This window comes from Coturnix japonica, chromosome 2, assembly GCF_054131305.1.
Source record: "Coturnix japonica strain WE chromosome 2, WE-NBRP24, whole genome shotgun sequence".
Classification (NCBI taxonomy): Eukaryota; Metazoa; Chordata; class Aves; order Galliformes; family Phasianidae; genus Coturnix; species Coturnix japonica.
The window spans coordinates 12,112,300-12,131,791 of NC_140664.1; the positions used below are offsets into that span (position 1 = coordinate 12,112,300).

General features: G+C 40.0%; 1 protein-coding gene across 11 annotated transcripts in view; it reads left to right on the forward strand.

The window, feature by feature from the left end:
* Positions 1 to 13,217, forward strand: part of TAF2 (TATA-box binding protein associated factor 2) — a 53,728-nt gene extending 40,511 nt beyond the window's left edge. For 6 of the 11 annotated variants that reach the window (XR_014943304.1, XM_015856197.3, XM_085539361.1 and 3 more), the window contains 3 exons: positions 1,400 to 1,552; positions 1,970 to 2,075; positions 11,572 to 13,217. Coding sequence is in view for 8 of the 11 variants with exons in the window: in XM_015856197.3 (XP_015711683.2) it covers positions 1,400 to 1,552; positions 1,970 to 2,075; positions 11,572 to 11,837 (525 nt within the window). In the remaining 3 variants the exon portion in view is untranslated. The remainder of the gene's footprint in view (positions 1 to 1,399; positions 1,553 to 1,969; positions 2,076 to 11,571) is intronic. The other 5 variants (XR_014943306.1, XM_015856198.3, XM_085539362.1 and 2 more) reach the window with 2 other exon arrangements.
* Positions 13,218 to 19,492: the final 6,275 nt, after the last annotated feature.

The window sequence follows — 19,492 nt, forward strand, 5'->3', positions numbered from 1 at the left end:
CAGTACAGTTCTTTCTGAACAGCGAGCTGGATCAGGAGATGTTCTGGTTGAAAAATACTTTATGAATAGTTATTTCCTTAGTCCAGTTCCAGTTGTACATTTATGCAAATGCCTGTGGTGGCCCAGGACAGAAACGTGAGAAAGGGAAAGGAGCTCCTTCTTTGTCCTGCTGGCTTAAGCTGAAAACAGTGTTAGAATAAGCCTCAGTTCATGCTTCATCCCTCGTATCTCTTCCTTAGCTTCATCTCCAGCCTCCAGTTTGCCTAGATGATCATGTTAACACACCTAGAATTGAGTTTTCTCATTAAAAAAGAACAAAGGAGTAATATAAATATATATAAATAATATAAAATAAACTGTGTCTCTTGCATTAGTCAAAGTTCAAAGTATTTCACAACTGTTATCTGTTGGGTTAAATAGGAAGGATGTAAAGAGGGAAATACCTACAAAAATGAACAGGTGATAGAATTCACAAGACTAACTAGATTCCTTAAAGAAGTGTATTGTGTGTTTTGAGGACGCAGTGAGTTAAAATCAGTGCTTGCAGACTGTTTTGATCTTGAATGTGCTGGAGATAGTGAGAATTACCCACTTCATGAAACTCAGTTTCAGTTGCTCAGGGCAAGAATTTTTGTGTTACCCTGTGTATAACAGAGGAGCAGTTCAGATGAACAGCACGTACTCTTTAGAGTCCATGGTATGGCTTTTATTTAGCTTTTAGTGAGCTTTTAATAATACTTACTTCTACAGATACATTAGACTTGTGCATTAGACTTGTTGGAACACCTGTCTCCTGTTCTAATGACATATACATCTAACTTATTAGACGCTCCTGTTATTTTGATATTCTTCTGACCCTCGTTCTGTTGCTTATCCTAGCAATAATTAACAAAACAGTTTAGTTTTTTTTTTATATATCAAAAAATAGCAGATTATTATTACTAATTCTGACTTTTGTTCAACAAAGGAAGCCTTAGTTTTTAAAGCAAATCAGAAGAAGGCTTAGCAAAATCCCATGTGTTGATGAGAGGCTGTCACAGCTTTTCAGCAGAGATTTGGAACGAGGAGAGTCTACGGGGCACAGATTTATAGAAAGGCCATTCAGAAGCAGCGAATGTTGTTGCACACCAACAGTACCATGATTGTGAGAAGGGACAGAAAAGATGCCAATGCTAGATATGCAGAGGGAGCAGGAATAGAAGTAAAGAGAAACCATGTTTGTAGGAGAGGTTGGCACAAATCCATACAGGGTTTTAGAAAATACTTTTTGCCAGAACTACAGGGAAAACTTTGTTCAAATCACCCGCTTACTCAGAAGTGCTTTCAGCTATCAGGTCTTTTTTAGGCTGAAACATGGCTCTTGCTATCTTCTAATTTTGATCTTTTAATGCTGCTTCAGGAGGATGATCATCTTATTAAGGAAACAGCATCCAGCATTTCTGGTCATCAGCAGGGGGTGAAGAGGAAGGCTGATATGCCACTCGGGTCTCCATTGGAGCCAGGGCAAATACTAGAGAAGAATGAAGACAGTAAAGTCAAACTCAAAATCAGAGTAAGAAATGGAAATTCAACTTGCACAATATGCAGGGTATTCAGAATAACAGCAGTGGCTTCTGCTGGCTTTCCTTAAAGCTGTGTTCAAACAAAAGCTGTGTTGTGTATATGTGTACAGTAGTTGTTACGCTTACTTTGGCAAAATCATTTCCCATCAGATCTTTTATTGGCTGGCGAGAACTAAAGTTGACAGTTGGTGTTCTTGTTCATACAGCTTCACGGTAAATTAGAAAGAAGGGTAGACATGGATGCTTTTTAATTTTATTCAATTTTTATTCCTTTGCAGTGGTAGATATCACCTCCTTTCCCTCTCACCCCCAGTTTACCTCAGAAGTAAAATATTTTAAATTCTACGTAGTGATACTCTTAAGAATTTGTTATTAGCATCTACTTATTTTTTCTCCCAATATCTTAGTTCTCAAACTCTCAAGAAGAGGAGGAAATTGATATGGACACGGTTCATGACAGTCAAGCCTTTATTTACCATCATTTGAATATGCTGGAGAGACCATCAACACCAGGTATGAGTAAATTTATTGTGTGATAATATAACATTTTCAACTTAATATATAAGTTATCAATATAATATATAATATATGTAAGTTAATATGTATAAGTTAATATATGCTATCTATGTTTAGGTAAATATGTACATATGTATTTTTGTACATATCTAAGTAAGGTAAGTGTGCATCAGGTTTGTAAGAGTAAAAATCTTATAAATGAATTAAGTAACTAAAATTGGGATAGAACTTCATAAATAATGAAATGAAACTTACTTTGCCTTAGTTGTGATCTTAAAAAAAAAAATAGTGATGATTATCCTTCGGAAAAAACAAAAGTCTCCTTTTCTTAACAACTTAATGACTTAGCTTAACTTCAGTAGTTGAAAAACTTGTAAGCCTCAAAGGGCTTTGTAAAGTTGAGAAGACTGCATCTACAGATATATTGTTACTGCATCTTTTTGCTCTTACTATTTCAGTGACTTTGTCATAACATATTTGATAAAACTGCTTGTTAAAAATACACTTCTTAAGTACCTTAAGGCAGACTGAGCTTTGCTGATGAGGTTCTGCCTTCTTTCTTCTCCTGTCACAACTTACCAGTCAGTAGTCTTTGTGTCTCAGAATCTTTTAACTGTGTTTATAAGTTCAGTTACCAAACACAACAGTGGAGCTAAGCTGAGGTTGAGTGACTGCGTAGCTAATCTTTCAAGATCTTGGGTAGTACACACCCCGCATTACATCTCATGACTTTCAGACTGCAATCCCTGCAGTGTGTAAAAGTCAGATGTTAGATCCTAGAAATAGGATTCAGAGTACTTACCCTTTCACTTGTTTTTCTGTTTTTATCCAGCGTTTGTCTAATGTAAAAGACACAAAAAATAAAAAAACCTTAGCAGCAGGATCTGGAACATTAGTTGCTCAGTTCTGTGCTCTGTCCTTAGCTATGCTGACAAGTGACCTCATCCGCATCCCCTATGGCCTGAGTGGTTCTGGCATTTTAGTGGCCTTGTTTTAGAGAAGGGCTAATGGATGTTCCTGTGCAAAGTATCCTGCTGAGGCTGGTGCCTGAGCTGCTGGCCAGGGATGTGGAAGCTGTAGGTTCATACCCGCTTTGGGCCTACAACTTAGGCTGTACTTCCTTGGCAGATGCTCTAGCCACTAAGGTTTGTTTTTTAATAAAAGGTAACTGCTGCCATTGCTCAGCTAACAAATTAAGTTCATATGGGGACATAAAACACAGGGAGGTCTAGTTTCTGGATTCCAGATGGCCTTTGGTTAATGTTTGCCTGTACAGCCAGTACCACCAGGATGGATTTTCTGTTAGGTATGTGGAGTAGCAATGCTGATGATGTTTTGCCTAAGTCATAAGCATCCTAAGAGAGAAAAGGAAAATGTCCTTCCTCATGAGCTTAGGAGCATAATGCCAAACAACCTTTGTTTTAAACTGCTCAGAGCTGCTTTGAATTTTGTCTTTAGTGTTACGGACAATCATTACATTTTCTGTTACGGCACAGAATGACATATCCAGAGCACTCAAGCGTGAAGCTGATCCACTGAGGATTAGTATTTATAACTCTTACATGGTATTTTGCAACAGATTTACTAGACTTACGCACTCTATGGGGTATAAAGTCATAAACAAAACTCAGCCAAGTACTTCACAAATAGGACTTACGGGACTCTCAGTCAGCCAGTTCTGTGCTCCGTAATTATTTCATACTAAGGTTGTTCTTTAATTCAGAACGGATTAGAAGTGGAATAACAGCCCATTCACTGCTGCATTTGTAGTCCTACAGCATATAGGAAAATCTACTTCGAGTGTCACTTATGTGCCTTCTCTGCTGTTTAGGCATTCAGTACACTGCAATACAGCCACTCATCTAGGTAACAAATGGGATAAATGCTGATTTTTATTTTTTATTTTTCATTTTTAATGAAAGCATTACTTTGAAAAACTCCAGATTAATTTCTGGGGGGTGGGGGTGGGGTGGGGAGGGGAGGGGGGGAGGGGCATGTTTGGCTTATGCACTTACAAACAGTTCCATTACAGATACTCCTTGCTTCTAAAAGTTCACCTGTTTCTTTTTCATGGCATGTTTCTTAGAAGCAGAAACATATGAATTTCAGACCAAGTAAATAAAGACAGTTCAGTGTTTAGGAAATATCGTACTTGGGGGAAAAAATTTCAAACAGATGGAGAAAAATAAAAGCATCCATAAATAAGATAGAACACTTGTGTGTGAATGGTTTTATGGAGGAATCGCAGATAGTATTCCCTGAGGACCTTTGAATTTGTTAATTGTTTGCAGGCATGACAAAGGGTGGGGGGTGCACTTCAGTGAGATTGTAGTGAAACAGATTTATACAGGTTCTGAAGTGATCTCAGGATCTTCTTACCAAATCTGTAAGGTCCTGTAATCTGCCTCAATACTGTGACTCTTACTTGGAAAGCAGTGAGCAATTAGTCCATACTTAATTTTCATCTCACAGCTGTGGGTTGTGTCCCCACATGTCACATGAAGTGTTAGGTCATCAGCCAAGCACATCCCGCAAGGAGCAGCTGCAAGGAGGAAGCTCATGTTGGCTCTAAATGCTGCTATATCTGTGTATTCTGTTTTTGCTTTCCTCGCACTGCCCCTCCCTCTGAGTGATTATTTGGATTTGTTCAAGTTGATACAATCCCCATAAAGCCAATAAAATGTTATATTTAAAAAGCTTTTTTTTTTTTTTTTTTTTAAATGTGTGCCTCTGCAAATGGGCATTAAAGTTTAAGGTACAGACCTGCTGCAAGGGCAGTAAAAGCAGCCATGTGCTACAGCTCTTTCAGGATAACAGGTTTCAGTACTATACTTACAGCACCTTTGTTCATACACAAAGTGGCTTTAATTCTACTAAGGATAATAGAACTGTAGACTCTAATAGTTATATGGGAATCTGAGCATTTTGCAAGTTATTAAACAAAACTGCATTATTCGGACAGTGCACAATTCATGTTGTGTTGGTTGTTTTCAAAGTACCAAAATCTTGGTAGCTTCTTTTCAGCCTCTAAAACTGTGCAAGGTCATGTTTCTAAAATGATTCTTATTTGCTACTAAATCATCAAAAATAGTAGTAATGCTTCCCACCCCATCTTAAGATAGAAATCTGGTCTTGAAGTCCTTCATATATGCAGAAGATTTAACATGGTATTTCAGGCTCTGAGGTGACTTGTTGTCATGCATTGTTGACTTCTGTGAAATTAAATTAAGAGAGATTTCCTCTGTTTAATTCAGTATTTCACTCATCTCAAAGTGCAACACTACTTCCAAATGCTGAGGGTGGAGCAGTTAAATAATCAATGTCATCTTTATGTACTGACGCCAGCAGCCTTTCTCTTGGTCACACTCAGCAGCAGTGGGCTTTGAGAAAGGCATCCTGTCATTCAGAACTCGCATCAGAAAAACCTTTGGACTATTCCATTTATCTATCTGGTGTTTTCCAGATTAATTACACTTGAAATTTCCCCCTCTGATCTTGCAGATCACTGTTTTACCTTGTAGATGTGGGTACTGTCTGAAGTTTAGGGAGGTAATGATTTGTCTGGATTCTACTATTTCTGGTTTAATTTGAATAGAATAAATACTACTGTAAGAGTGTAGGAGAGAAACGAGTGATTACATTTAAATGGCGGGCATGAACCTATGGTGCAAATCACCACGTTAAGTGCAGTATTTACCAGAAGTTGTAGCTGAGCCATAGAAAAAGTCTCTGCAGCTCAGCCAAGTTATCAAAGTTAGCTGTAAGAACAACGTTACCTCAAAATGTCGACACTAGTCCATGGCTTCCTGTCGAAAAGGGTTACCTAAACATTAGAATTACAGGCAAATATGTCAGCAGGCTTCCTTTTCTTGGATGGAAAAAACAACACTAACAATGATGGATTTTTGCTATGCTTTTTATGGAGGAGTTGTTTTAACTATTCTGTTAGACTGCCCTTTAATTGCTTAAAATATTAACATAGTATCTGTTTGATAGTATCTAATAAACATGTGTTGACTTTACTGCCTAAAATATAACTGCTTCCAAACTGGCTGCTCATAAGTTTGGATGTTCTGTAGCTAATTTTGCCTCACTGAAATAGCATGTGGTTAATTTTGAGCTTCACAAGAAAGGGTGTTTTCAAGGGCTTTATCCTAAAGTGCATGAAAGCAGCTTTAATACAAATATAAACCTTGCAGAGAAAGAAGATGGATTAAGGCTAAATTTACAAGTGAGCTGAGCTGACGTATTGATTTAAATATAAGGTTTTTTTTGTAAATTTTCTGCAAGATTAGAGTAAATGTGGTAAAATATCACCAGAGTCAACCTATTGTTTTAATGTGAGGACAAAGCAACATGGTTTTTAAAGTCAAAAGAGGAAGCTACTTAAAGAGTCATTGGTTACAAAGATATTTTATGTGGGCTTGTTTTTTAGTACTTTAGCAGGCATCCTTTTTGGTTATAAATCTAGTTAAGAATTGCATGAAGCCAAGTGAATCTATAAATTGGAAGCAGTTTAAGTGTTTATATCAAAACCAATTCAACTGATTTGTTTAGCACAACCTCAGAAAACATTTCTGTAAGTAGACTTCTTTTCACCTGAACTCTCAGCTTTACAGTGCAGTTGGTAATAGAGCATTCTACTACGCACAGTGGGTAACTTCTTTTTCCAGAGATGCATGGTTTGAAAATCATGTTTCTTAAGACAAAGTGCTTCAACACAGAAGCCTGGGGTTGCTTTTATTTGGTCCTTTCTAAGTATGTGCTTCATTGATGATTCAGGAGAAGCATAAACTAGGCATGAAATTAAAATAAGGTGTTGGGTGTTTCCAGGGCAATCCTAGAATGAAAAGTAGAAATAAGGAGAAACAATATTTGTCAAAATAGTTTTCAAAGTCTTTTCAGCATTTTCAGTCTTAGCCCTTTAGAAGAAAACATTGGGCAGAGCTGCAATCCAACTGCTGGGCAGAGAGTGCATGATTTTTCTCATTAGAAAGCTTTCTTTGGGTTCTGGGAGAGACATATTAAGTGTTAGCGTACTTGTGTTGATGTCACCTTCTTCCCAAAGGTGGTCGGTGTCAGGTTCTGGAACACCAGGCTGTCCTCAGCCAGAACACTGGACCCGTGGGCCTTACCCTTTGCTGTGATTTGTGAAGTTAATTTCTTCCTCTGATGACATTTGAATAAATCAGGGTGCCAGTTGGATCATTTTTAACAAGTGTCCATTTGGAAAAGTCGTACTTAAGCCAGCAGTTTTAAATAGATTGTAAATGCAAAGAAACACAGACTGTAAGTCTGTGGTGTCCCACCCTCTTCACACACAATCAGAAATACAGGAGAGGCCACATGGAATATCTCATGTAAGTCTGTTGCCATGTTCAAGTCTCAAGTTATATTTTACCAAATTGTTAAAGGTCCAGTATAAAACAGTATAGCTCTAAAAGTCTACCCAATGGCGTTGTTCATGCACTGATCGTTCCTGGAAAAACAAACAGAAAAAATGAAAACAACTTTGCCCTACATAGTTGATGGACAGGATATTGTAATTATCTGACAGCAAATTTTTATTCGTGACAGAAAATGTTGCTTAAAGCTCATCAAAATCTAAAATCCTGTCTATTTTTAAACAACTACCAAGCTACCTGGAACAGCAAAAAGCCAATAATTACGTTGGAATATCTACATTCAAAACAGGAGGAGATCTGAGTGGACAGACACATGTACGTGCATTCTTTTCCAAGGAATGCTACTAACCACTTCAGAAATGAGCTCCTGGGCTTATACTCTCCTATTATTTGAGAAAGGCAGGTTCCTGTCCCACTATCTGTGCCAGGATGAAGTGGGTTCCCTGCATGAGGAGGGAGTACTTCATGTCTCCTTGCAGCAGTCTGAGTCCTAGTGATAGGGAGTGGTTTTAAATGCCCTCAGAAGCAGCTCTGTTCAGCCATGCTTTCCTACTTGGAAAGAAAGTATTGTGCAAGTGTAATGCATCTCATTACAGAATTAATTTGACAGATACAAAAGTGCAAAATCTTTTTTAGAGTGTTTTCTTGGCAATAGAGCTCAGCAGTCTGTGTGCATCCATTCTGAGGCATCTTCCAGGATCAGCGTATTGGTATTGATGTGCAGTAAGGCTGCCCAGGGAGGTGATGCAGTCAGCATCCCTGAAGGTGCTTAAGGGGAGATGTAGTACTTAGGGGACACGGTTTAGAGGGCAGTATCAGTGGTTGGTGGATGTTTGAGCTAGGTGATCTTGGAGGTCTTTTCCAATATTTATGTGACTCTATGTGATTCCTGATTTCAGAGCACGCTTTAAAAGTAAGAAGATGTTTTCTAGGTAGCTTACTTTTTATCTTTAAAAAATGAAGGAAGCGCAATAGGTTTTGGCTTATATTGACCTCGTAGAACAAAATGTGTGCGCTTCTTATTTGCTCAGTAAAAGTAGATTTCTGCAGTGAAGTTTTTTCATATTGACAGTTGTCCCATATTACCATTATTGATTGTTGCCGTAAGCGTCTGTAGTCCTGGAGCTGTAGTTGGATTGGAATTCTCTCCTGTCTGAAGATCTTCTTGTCTATTAGTTTCTAGGTGTTCCTCTCTCCCTCTTCAGTCAGTGGCTTACACTACTGTTGTATATCCAAGTTGCTGCAGTTAATGTTATTTTACGTAGCAGCTTGAATTACACATTTTTTATAACCTAGCTGAAATAAGTCACAGAACAGTAATGTGGACAGTTTCTTAGCTGTAGTAGTGCAGTAAACAGCAGGAAACCTGCATTGGTGTCAGTACAGCAGTGTTGAGGGTATTCACCGGCAGTCGGTAGTAGAGCTACTGCTACACCATCCTTGCAGACTTATAGCCACATCCTTATATAGTTCTGGGTAATGCATTTGGAACTCAAAGGCTTACTTTGGTTTGAGGTTGGTAGAAGAATAGCATCTTGATTTAGTGTGTAGGTGTAGTTTCCATGTCAAAGTAACTTCAAATTCTGAAATTAATGGAGCTGTGAAGGGTTAAAGGTTTGTGTCACAGATGTCGGTTTTTGTTTTTAACTGTAGTGTACCTCGTATATTTGAAGATACGTGCCTGTAGCTTGCTGTGAGGTCGTATGCTGAACCTTAGATATTTTTTTTTAAGGATGAATGCTGATGGCTTCTGTTTTAGTTTTTTTGCTATGTTCTTTATTTCTTTATTACCAAAAGTAGTATTTTTCTCTGCCAGGATCCACCTTTAAGTACTGTAGTGTATTTTAATGAAGTCAGATAGTGCACACTTAAGCTGCCTGAGGTCCTTCTCTAATGCTCAGTCAGATAAATGATCCTTTTTCTACTGCTCTGCATACTGTCTTTTTTGCATGCTTGCAACAGCTAGAAGCAAAATTTTCCTATTTATCCAAGAGCTGCATGCTTTAGGCAAATGAGCTTAGGTTATGGGGATAATTTTAGGTACAGGTACTCCTGAAGAGAAATATAATTAGAATTAGTTAAATTGTGAAGCAGGTTTTTTACATGTTTGCTTGCTGTCTGCATAGTTGAGAACTACTCAATAAAAAAGAGTTCTAATAACTACATTGCAACGACTGCAAAGTCAGCAAGCAGAATTTGTGTGCATACCTTCTGTCTGCCATAATACACTTCAAAAAATAGCATCATTATGAGCTCTGGCAGTAAATATTTGCACTGACAGTTGCTTACTGCATCATTCTGAGGAATACAGAATTAAATTGGAGTATTAGAGATTTTAAGTGCATGGGAAACTATAGCGCTCCAGTCTGACCTCCCTAACATCAGCAGAGTTCTATAATGCACCAAATTCAGATGCCGTACTTCAGTCCAAACCTATTTCTAGAAAGGCGTCACTCTTGATTTCTTTTGAAGACTTTAAGCAGCAGAGATTCTGATGTTGCTGATTATCCACACTGCATAAAGCATGTCGTGTTTCTATTTGGAATTTCAAATGCTGCTCACAGATGCAGATTTTGATTCTTCCGCCTTTATTAGAAAAAGCAAACAAACAAAAACAGCTGAGCTGTACCCTCTGAAAACTTTCCTCCGTGTATACTTGATCGAAACCATTCTTAATCTTTGATAAGGCTAGAAAGGTTGCATGGAAATCTTCTATGATGCTTGTCATGAAGCGAGCTGGCTCTTCAGACCTACTGGATTCAAGCATTACCACAGAAGAATCATTACTGCTCTTAAAGTAAAAGGAGACACAGGGAAAAATGCATTTGCAAATATACAGAAAAAGACTATTATAAGGTATATAACATAGTTCCCTGTTACTGAATGGAGATACTTTCACCAAAAACTGGAGGGAACAAAAAACCCCTAAACAAATAAACAAAATAACAGTCATGGCAGCTGGGTAGAATATCCACTTCAGTAAAAGCTTTGAGAGTCTGATGGTGTTTTTATACACGTCCAGCATGTCCTTGAACTGTGAGTGCTTTGTTTCAAATTCTACCTAATGGACTTAAAGGCTTTCCAACTTCTGTTTCTACTAATTAATGGTGCTATTCTTAGGTTGTTTCCCTATCACTCCTCCTCTTGCAGCCAATTGCATTTGGTCTGAAATAATGAAATTTTAATGTTAAATGTTAATGATAAAGATGTTGTAATCGTCTTTATTGAATTTTTGTTTAAGAACAAAACTTTCTGTAACATTTTGAATAGACCAAATTAATTGTAAAATGCAGTTTTGAATCGTAGAATCGCAAGGTTGGAAAGGACCTACAAGATCATCCAGTCCAACCATCTTCCAATTATGGTAGCTACAACAAACCACTAAGCAATATCTTGTAGCTCCTCATCCAGACGCCTCTTGAACACTGCCAGGGATGGTGACTCCACCACCTCTCTGGGCAGCCATTCCAGTGCCTGACCACTCTTTGAGAGAAAAAGTTTTTCCTTATGTCTAATTTGAACCTCCTCTGATACAGCTTGCGGCCGTTTCCTCGGGTCCTTTTTGTTGCCTGGGAGAAGAGGCCAAACCCCTCCTCATCACAACCTCCCTTCAGAAGTTGTAGTTGAAGTGTCAGTTTAATAAGTATAATAATAAGTATCAGATAGGTTTGTATATTGCAGGGAGTTTAGTTCTTTACTAAAAGGAGTTTACATCCCATAACTACTCTTTAACTACTCATAGTTTCCATGAGCAACTATATTTTGATTAATCTTGGTATAGTGACCTTCTGAATGTGCTTTAGGTGTGATATCTGATGCCTATCTAACTTGCAGTTACTTATCTCTAAACAATTCCTAATTATCTGGGATGCATTTACACTTTTGAGGGAGGAAGGACCTTCTGTCAGTAATATAGAAGTATTAAGTGCATCTTCAGAAATGACTGAGAACAAAGCTGCTGTTAATGGCACTGGTATAGTAAGGGGTTCTGTATTTGCACATTGAAATGATATCATGGATCTGACGTAGTAATTCAGAATTTCTTCTGTTTGAAAAGGTTAACCCCATTGTATCGATTTGGTTTTTAGGCAAAGAGCAGACTTCGGGAGAGGTGACCATGCACCCTGTCTCAGCAGCTCCGCTCTCTGTGTTCAGTAAAGAGTCCAGCTCCTCAAAACACAGCGACCACCATCACCATCACCACCACGATCACAAGAAAAAGAAGAAGAAACACAAGCATAAACATAAGCATAAACATAAACATGACAGTAAAGAAAAGGAAAAGGATCCCTTTGCTTTCTCTAACAGTCCAGCTAGTGCGCGATCAATCCGTTCCCCATCACTTTCAGACTGATACTAATGGCTTCTCTGGAGTTCAACATGCAGTATTCTCTGAATGCTTACAAGGATGTATATAACTGTAGCTTCTATCTTTTTATTTTTTGGTTTTTGTTTTTTTTAATGGAAATAGGAATGTGTACATTGCCTCAGCAATTCAGAAGCTCCGCATCCGTCATCTGAAGCCTTCCGTTTGCATATGCAGTTGTTGAAAGAATCTGATTCAAAAAATATGGTTGAGTCATTTTGTATCTCACTCTTCTCCACACCTCCCACTCTTTTTTCCATTTTAAACAAAGAAAACAGCCCTTTTTGTAAGCATCCCGTGTCCACTGGCAACTCCCTGCACATCATGCTGTCCGTGTGTACTGCCAGAATCAATTATGTTTTAATCCTTTGAAGAAAGTGATGGGGAGGAGTGTATTTTAAACAGAAGCCAATTGCCAGACCTTTGGTGAAGTGCTGTTTCCAGAGCAGCATTGTATAACGGAGCGCAGACCTCCCGAGAAGACAAGGTTTTTCTGTAGTCTTCAGTTGAGCTGTTTCTTACTTTAAGTATTGCAGTGTAATGCCCGAATGATAAGAACGGCATACAGAGCAATTTCCTTCTTCAGGTGCTGATACCCCTGAAAAAAAGTTCTGAGCCGCTTTTGAGCCGCCGGTATTTATTATGGACATGAACATTGGATCTTCTGCAATTATGTTTTTGTATTTTTAGCAAAATGCTTAGTGCACATTTTGTCCTGTGATTAGGCTTTTAATAACCCAATAAAGTTTGCAAATCGTTTTGACAAAGACCGAATTTCCTTCCGCCTTGACGTTGGCATATGCTTTTGAAAGGTGTCTTTGTTAAAACTGAATCATTTTCAGAAAACTTAAGAATTGAAAGATGAAAATGTATTTCCTCCTTCTGATAGGCGTTTTCTTGGAAGTGTTCTGCCGTATTGGTTTGTGAATCCACAGGCACGGAGCGCTCTTAGGTTCTCCTTGGTCTGGGACTAGAAATGATGAAGACGTTCAGATCTTTTTAGCTGTGTTTTATGCAGTGTATTATTTACACTCGGCAAATGTTTTATTTAAAAACAGAAGCGTTCAGAAGTTTTGCTCTTAGAGATAAATCATCTCTGCTGTTTTTATGTGTTCTCTTTATCTGTACGTCGAGGCAGGGGTTTTATTTCCATGTACTGGTTGACTTTTATTGCCTGGGTTTCGTACCACATTTGGTTTCCATAAGATGGTTGTATGTGAGTTAAGTATTTTCTCCAGAATTTTTCCCGTATTCCTGTGAGAGGTCAGTTCTCCTCCTAAGGCAAAAAGATTTTTCAACAGGGACCCACAAAGATTTTTTAAAGCCATATCCTGTTTCATGGAAGTTAATAAATGCTTTTATATTGTATACCTGCAGCTGAATCCTGTACTTCTTGTGATAACAAATTCTTTGTAGAACTGAAGGATGATAGATGCATTTGGTAAGACATGCACATTGATCTGTTACTCAATGCCACCTCCCTTTAGTACAGTGTAAACAGTGCTGCTAGTTGTTGTAGTTGGAGCACGTGTTAAAATACATTTGAGCTGCATTTGGCCATGGTGGTGTGAGCAGCACTGGAGCCTTCCCATGCACAGTTCACTGGCTGCCTGCTGCTGCCTTGCAGGGCTCTTCATTCTGAGGTAAGCCCAGGATGGTGCAATTTGTGTCCTCTGTAGCCTTCAAAGCTTGTAAGCTCTTGCAGTCTGGATAAACTAGAGATGCAACAAGAAAAGCTCCAAGCATGGGTAGGATGAGCTACTGAGCATCTTTTGGGTAGGCTGACTACGAGCGCTGTTCAGCTGACTAACTGGAGCCAGAGAGCTGTTCTGTTAGCATCATGAACTGTGAATCACAGGGAGAGGTTTGGGAGGCTATAGTAATAGCTCAATGGAAATATCTTTAGCTGTTTTTTCCCTTGGCTAAGGAGTGAGGTAACAGTGCCAAAGGTGTTTGTGGGAGACCTGGGCTAATGTGCAATGAAAGGTGGCATTGTTTGGTAGAGCGAAGGCAGAGGCATTTATGTTTTAAAAATGAGATCATAGGTAATTTAGGCTGGTGTTTCTGCTTCTGGAGATGTGGATTTACACCCTTATACTGAAGGGAAACGTATTGTTCAGTGATACGGGCACAGAACTGGGAGCCGCCATGGTAATTCTAGCGTCATATATTTGGCTGTATGACTCCAAGCAAATTATGTAATAGGCAGTGAGGAAACGTGGTGAAGATGTAGTTCCTGGCAAATTGGAGGAGAAAAGCTCAGAAGACTTCTCCAACGTGGTTTCTGAGGTTATGCCGTGATCCTGCCTCCACCAGCAGCATCCACTGGTGTGTTCAATGGAACACAAGGCTGGGCCATGCTAGACAGGCAGCGCTCACAAGTTGGAGATGCCATCAGAGGTTGCCAAGCAGTTTTTCTTCTTATTTCCTGTAAGGAGGAAGTGCTAATCCCTTCCTTCTTGCTAATTAGCTAGCAATACTAATATACTACTAATTAATTTTTGTAAGAAAAGATATGTTTGTGGAATGGTAAAAGTTAAGGTGAAAATGGTGTAAGAGGCAAGTGGTTAAATGCCTCTTGTAGGTTTGTGAGCAGCGAATTGGAAAGCAGCTGTGGAGGTTGGTTGAGGGACGTTTTGCCCTGCCACAGTGCAGGCCTTTGGTTTAATATCTCTTGTTATAGTTTGTTTCGATGTTTACTTAGATCTTCTGTTTTTCAGTCAGTTAATTATTGTGGTGACTCCTTGGGTGTGATGGGACGTACAGAAGGTGTAGGAAGTGGAGCTCTTTGCTTGCCAAAGATGTGACTGAATGAGGCTCAGCTTGGTTTTTTTTTCTGTTTCAAAACTGATGACTCTTTCAGAATTATGACTTTGTCAGGTCCACTCAAAACTCTATTTGGATGGCGATTAACTCTTCATCCTCTACCACTTCAGAGCTGATACATTGGATGTGTTGTGTATGGTTTATCTGAGTACTTGATTTTGGTTCCAACTTCTGGTTTGTAGCTTGTTGTGAAACAAAAGCAGCTCAGGATTGGCGCCTTTCCCCAGGTTATTAGTGATAAGCAGAGAGGTGACGGCCTCCAGTTGTGCCAGGGGAGCTTCAGGTTGGATGTTAGGAAAGGTTTCTTCTCAGAAAGTGGTGCGGTATTGGAATGTTGGAATGGGCTGCACAGGGAGGTGGAGGAGCGGCTGTCCCTGGCCGTGTTTGAGACAAGAGTAGATGTGGCTCTGAGGGATGTGGATTAGTGGGGATGATGGGGATGGGCTGATGGTTGTACTGGATGATCTCGGTGGATTTTTCCATCCTTACTGAATTCAGTGATTTAGGTGAGTGGTATCTGGGCACCGGAATAAAATGCATTGCACCTACAAAGCAAAAACGCACAGAGGTCAAAGTTTGGGGGATTTTATTTTGGCGTTTCCATTTCTAATGTGAACTTTACTTCACCATAAAGACATCATGAAAATGCCCGTATGCGCTTTATCACAGACTGCTCTTGTCTTGTTTTTCTTTCCATAATTATAGAATAAGACGCCCACAAAGTGCTGCTGTTCTTAGACATTCAAGCATGTCTATGCACCTATTTAGGGCACAGCTTCTTTCCGTGGTGTCCAAGTGAGCATTCAGTTCAGCTTTTCTGGCCTTGCCCACCTGTGCTGGTGCTATGGAGGAAAGAGCAGAGCGCAGATCACTGAGCTCTCAGCAGGGCTGGCATAGAGCTGTGCACTCCCGCGACGCGCTCATCTTGACATCAGGGTCACCATCCACAACAGCAGCATCTCCTTGCACTGTTTGGCTTTTTAGACTACAGCAGCTGTTTAGTTGCAGCTGATTTTGTATTCGTAGAAATCTGATAATTTGTGTAACTTTTTTGTGCAAGGAAATTATGACGGGTCAGCATTTTCAGTTCCCCAGGGTAGTTTATTCATGGAAAATTAAGAACCTGATTTGTAACAGAGCATCAGTATTGCATGAGGGCCCTGAAAAATATACAAGAAAAACATAAATGTTTAGAAGGAAATTTAATCACTGTATGTATTTATTTTTCATACCAATATAAATAATTATATGAATACAGATTCATAAAATACATATTTATCTCCCATTTTCACAATGTAAAGTGGCAATAATAAGTTGAGTGTTTTCATATTCATGAATCTATCGCAGCTAATACGTGAAGCCTGCGTTATTGCAAAGCCATCTGATATCACTTGGAGACAGCATGGGGCTGGGCTCCAGCTCTTCCATCTTGGGGATGTCCCCACTCTCCAGCAGTGCAAACTGCATTGTGAAAAGTTCTGAACCAGACTCGCACTGAAAGTTCTGGGGCGCTGATGGGAAATGAAAATAAAAGGGGAATGGTCCCAGCAGTGAGGGTCAATGGAAGCTCTTCTAAAGTGACGCTGAAGGGCGATCTCAGCTTGAGAAGACCTTTGAATTATTATTTTTATTCTTTTAATTTATTTTTTTCTCTCTTCTTGCAGAAGAGTTTCAATACCAAGTACCTCATGCTGAAAACACGCCTTTCATTTCCTAAATGAATTCCTGTTTTTTATAAAGAATAATTGAATGTTCGATAATTGAAGACAAGCCCCCAAAGAAGGAAGAAGTTGAAAGCTGTAGAAGGGAAAACACACTGCAAGGACCTGCTCATTTCTTCCCCTCTTCAAAAACTTCACTTCAGGAAAAAAAACACTCTTTTGGAAGTCATCTGTCCCTCACCTTTCCAGGAAGAGGAGGGATGATGACTCAGGCTCTAAGCTGTGAGTAGGGCTTTGTTTGGGGACGACTGTGCCAAGTCCCATCGCCTGCGGCTGCCAGTGCAGGACCTGAAGAGATGCGCTGTGAGCAATGAGGGGCTCACAGCTCATCACAGCATGGCCCAAAGCAGTGGGTGCCCAGCTGACCGACCAACACAAGGCTCTGCTCAGCATCTGATCACTCATTTTCCTGGATCTTGGAGTTTTTAACTGCATGGAAGTTTAACACTCTTAACAGGTGTTGCGATAGCTCAGCTCCCATCCAGAAGGCGAATCAACGCCTATGTGGGAAGAAGGTGTTTTTAGCAGTTTGGGAAACACTTGAGGACAGCTTTCCAGGTTGGTATGGCAATCACAAATATCCCTGCAGTGCTTTGCCAGTTTCAGTCACCAAATTACAAATTTTTCTGTGCTCTGATAAAAATTGAGGTAGGGAAGGGGGAAGAGAAGGGCTGGAGAATTGTTTGCTACCATGGGGGAGACGTGGAGAGACAAAAGGGCTCGTCAGTTCTGTCGCTCACTTTCCTAACACCGTTCCTACTGCTCTTAGAGGGTTTGGACTCACACAGTGGAGCTGATGCTGTCTTCCCTTGTTTCTCTCCCTTATTTCTTTATTTTCAGCTCTTCTTCCAACACACTGATATACCCGTCATCTGAGAGCTATCCTGGCTTCAGGAGAGGCAGATCACACAAAGACATCCAGAAAAGCAGGGATGAGATGATGCTCTGCTCAGGCTGGCATCTCCCATCTGTTTTCCATTCTCTTTTCCCTGCTTTATGGCCAGAAGCAACCACAGCATGTTTACCTTCCTGGAGGATCAAGCACAATGTTCCTCATTCCTTATGGACGCACAAGGTCCATCCAAACACCTTATTGTTTCCTTGCATTTGGAGAACTGTGCATAGAAAAAGTTTCTCTGTCTCAACTATTTTTACCAAAGGATGCAGTCATTTTAAAAGGTCGAGATTTGTATGTTTGTTATGGAGTACTGAAGATACCAACTACATTCAGTTGCATTAATGTTTAAAAGTATGAGTACAAATTCATTTTTAGAATCACGGAATCCTCTGAGTTGGAAGGGACTTTGAGGGCCATCTAGTCCAGCTCCCCTGCAATGAACAGGGACACCACAGCTAGATCAGGATGCCCTGAGCCTGATACAGCCTTGCCTTAAAAGTCTCCAGGGACGGGGCATCAACCATATCTCTGGGCAACTTGTACCAGTGCCTCACCACCCTCACTTTTCATATGCCTATGGGGGTGTTAGGGGAAACAGTGTCAAAAGTCTTGTTGAATTCCAGGTGGACAACAATCCACTGCTCTCTCCCCTTGTCTACTCAGCTGGACACTCTGTCATAGAAGACCATCAGATCGGTTAAGCATGATTTCCACTCTGTGAAACCACGATGACTGCCTGGATCAATGGTGTTCTGCCCTTGGTTGTCTGTACCACCTCTGAAATGTTGGAACTGAGCTGAGAGGGCGGACCAGAGCAGCGATAACCCCCCTGTGTGACCAAAGCTCAAAGCAGCTCCTCTGCCCAGAGCAGGCTCCCAGTGCTGTGTTTACAGGCATTTGGGGCTGAAAGGAAAACAGGCAGGTTTGTTCAAGGTCAGACATACATGTGTTTCTTTTTAAAAGATAAGCCTTCTTTTAAGGATATAAAGCATGTGAAGCTGAGCCTGGTCATGCCTTGTGTCCTTTTCATACAGAGCCTAGATATTTTTTAACACTTTTTAAATGCTTGCAGGATTTCTATAAGTACATATGTACTTAATATTTACCACAAATATTATTATATTCACATATTATATGTAAATATACAAAGCATGTCTATTTTCATACGCACTGCATATACATAAATGGACGTTACACAACGCGGATCGTGTTCTAAGCCAATAATGCCCATATTAAGGCTTGATTCTGAAATACAGCAAAACCTCAGTAAGGCATGTGGGAATGAGAGGCCTCGTTGTGAGCTTATGACCTCTGAGAATGAGTGAGCATGTCAGCACCCTAAAGCGAGATACACTAAAGAGCTTTTTACAATGGATGCTTGTCTGTGATACACATCAGTGTGCTGTGAAGTGGGCTGTTATGATAATATGTTATGAGCATAATAACAAAACTTTTCTGTTGAAATGGTTCTCTCTCCTTCTTGGGAAATATTTGTTCAAATAAATACATGGGTTAGTAAGGAAACAGATAGTCATTTGTCTCTCAAGTGTGAGTAATGTAATATGAACAAGCATTAATGACCTAACTCCTTAATTCAACAGGAGATCCTTATTTTTCTTACACGCTAGCTTATTTCTTAATACTTTGGAATCCATTGCTCAGTGTGCGTTGTGTGTTCCCAAGGGAGCTGAACACAGGCTACAAGCTTTGGATAACTTTCAGTTCTGTTCAGTTTTATCATCTCTTGGACTCTCCCTTGGACTTCTTTGCAGTGGCTGGCAGCTATGTGTATCTGAATCCTGAATCATTCACTGACAGCTGCCTGAAATAAGGACAAGTCTTGCAGTTTTCAGTGGATGTTAGAGGTAGAATTGCCCAAACCGTTCACGTGGTTTAGAAGCCTTCACCCACTTTCCAGAAAAGTCTTAAGTGTGGTGAAATCTAAACCCTGTGAATTGCCAGGAGACTTAGATCAGTGGCTGAAGAGGTTTATGAAATCACTGCCCGCGGGGCAGGGACAGCAGATGCGAAAGGATTCTTTTGGCCTAGGTCGTTCTGGAGAGAAATCTGGTGGTTTAGATTGACCCCTGCCAAAGGTGAGTGGAATGTGAAATTGAAAGTCAAGTTATCCTGGGGAGCGAGGGAATAGAGTCATTGGGCGAGGAGCTGGAACCAGGAACAGCTGAGAGAGAATGGAG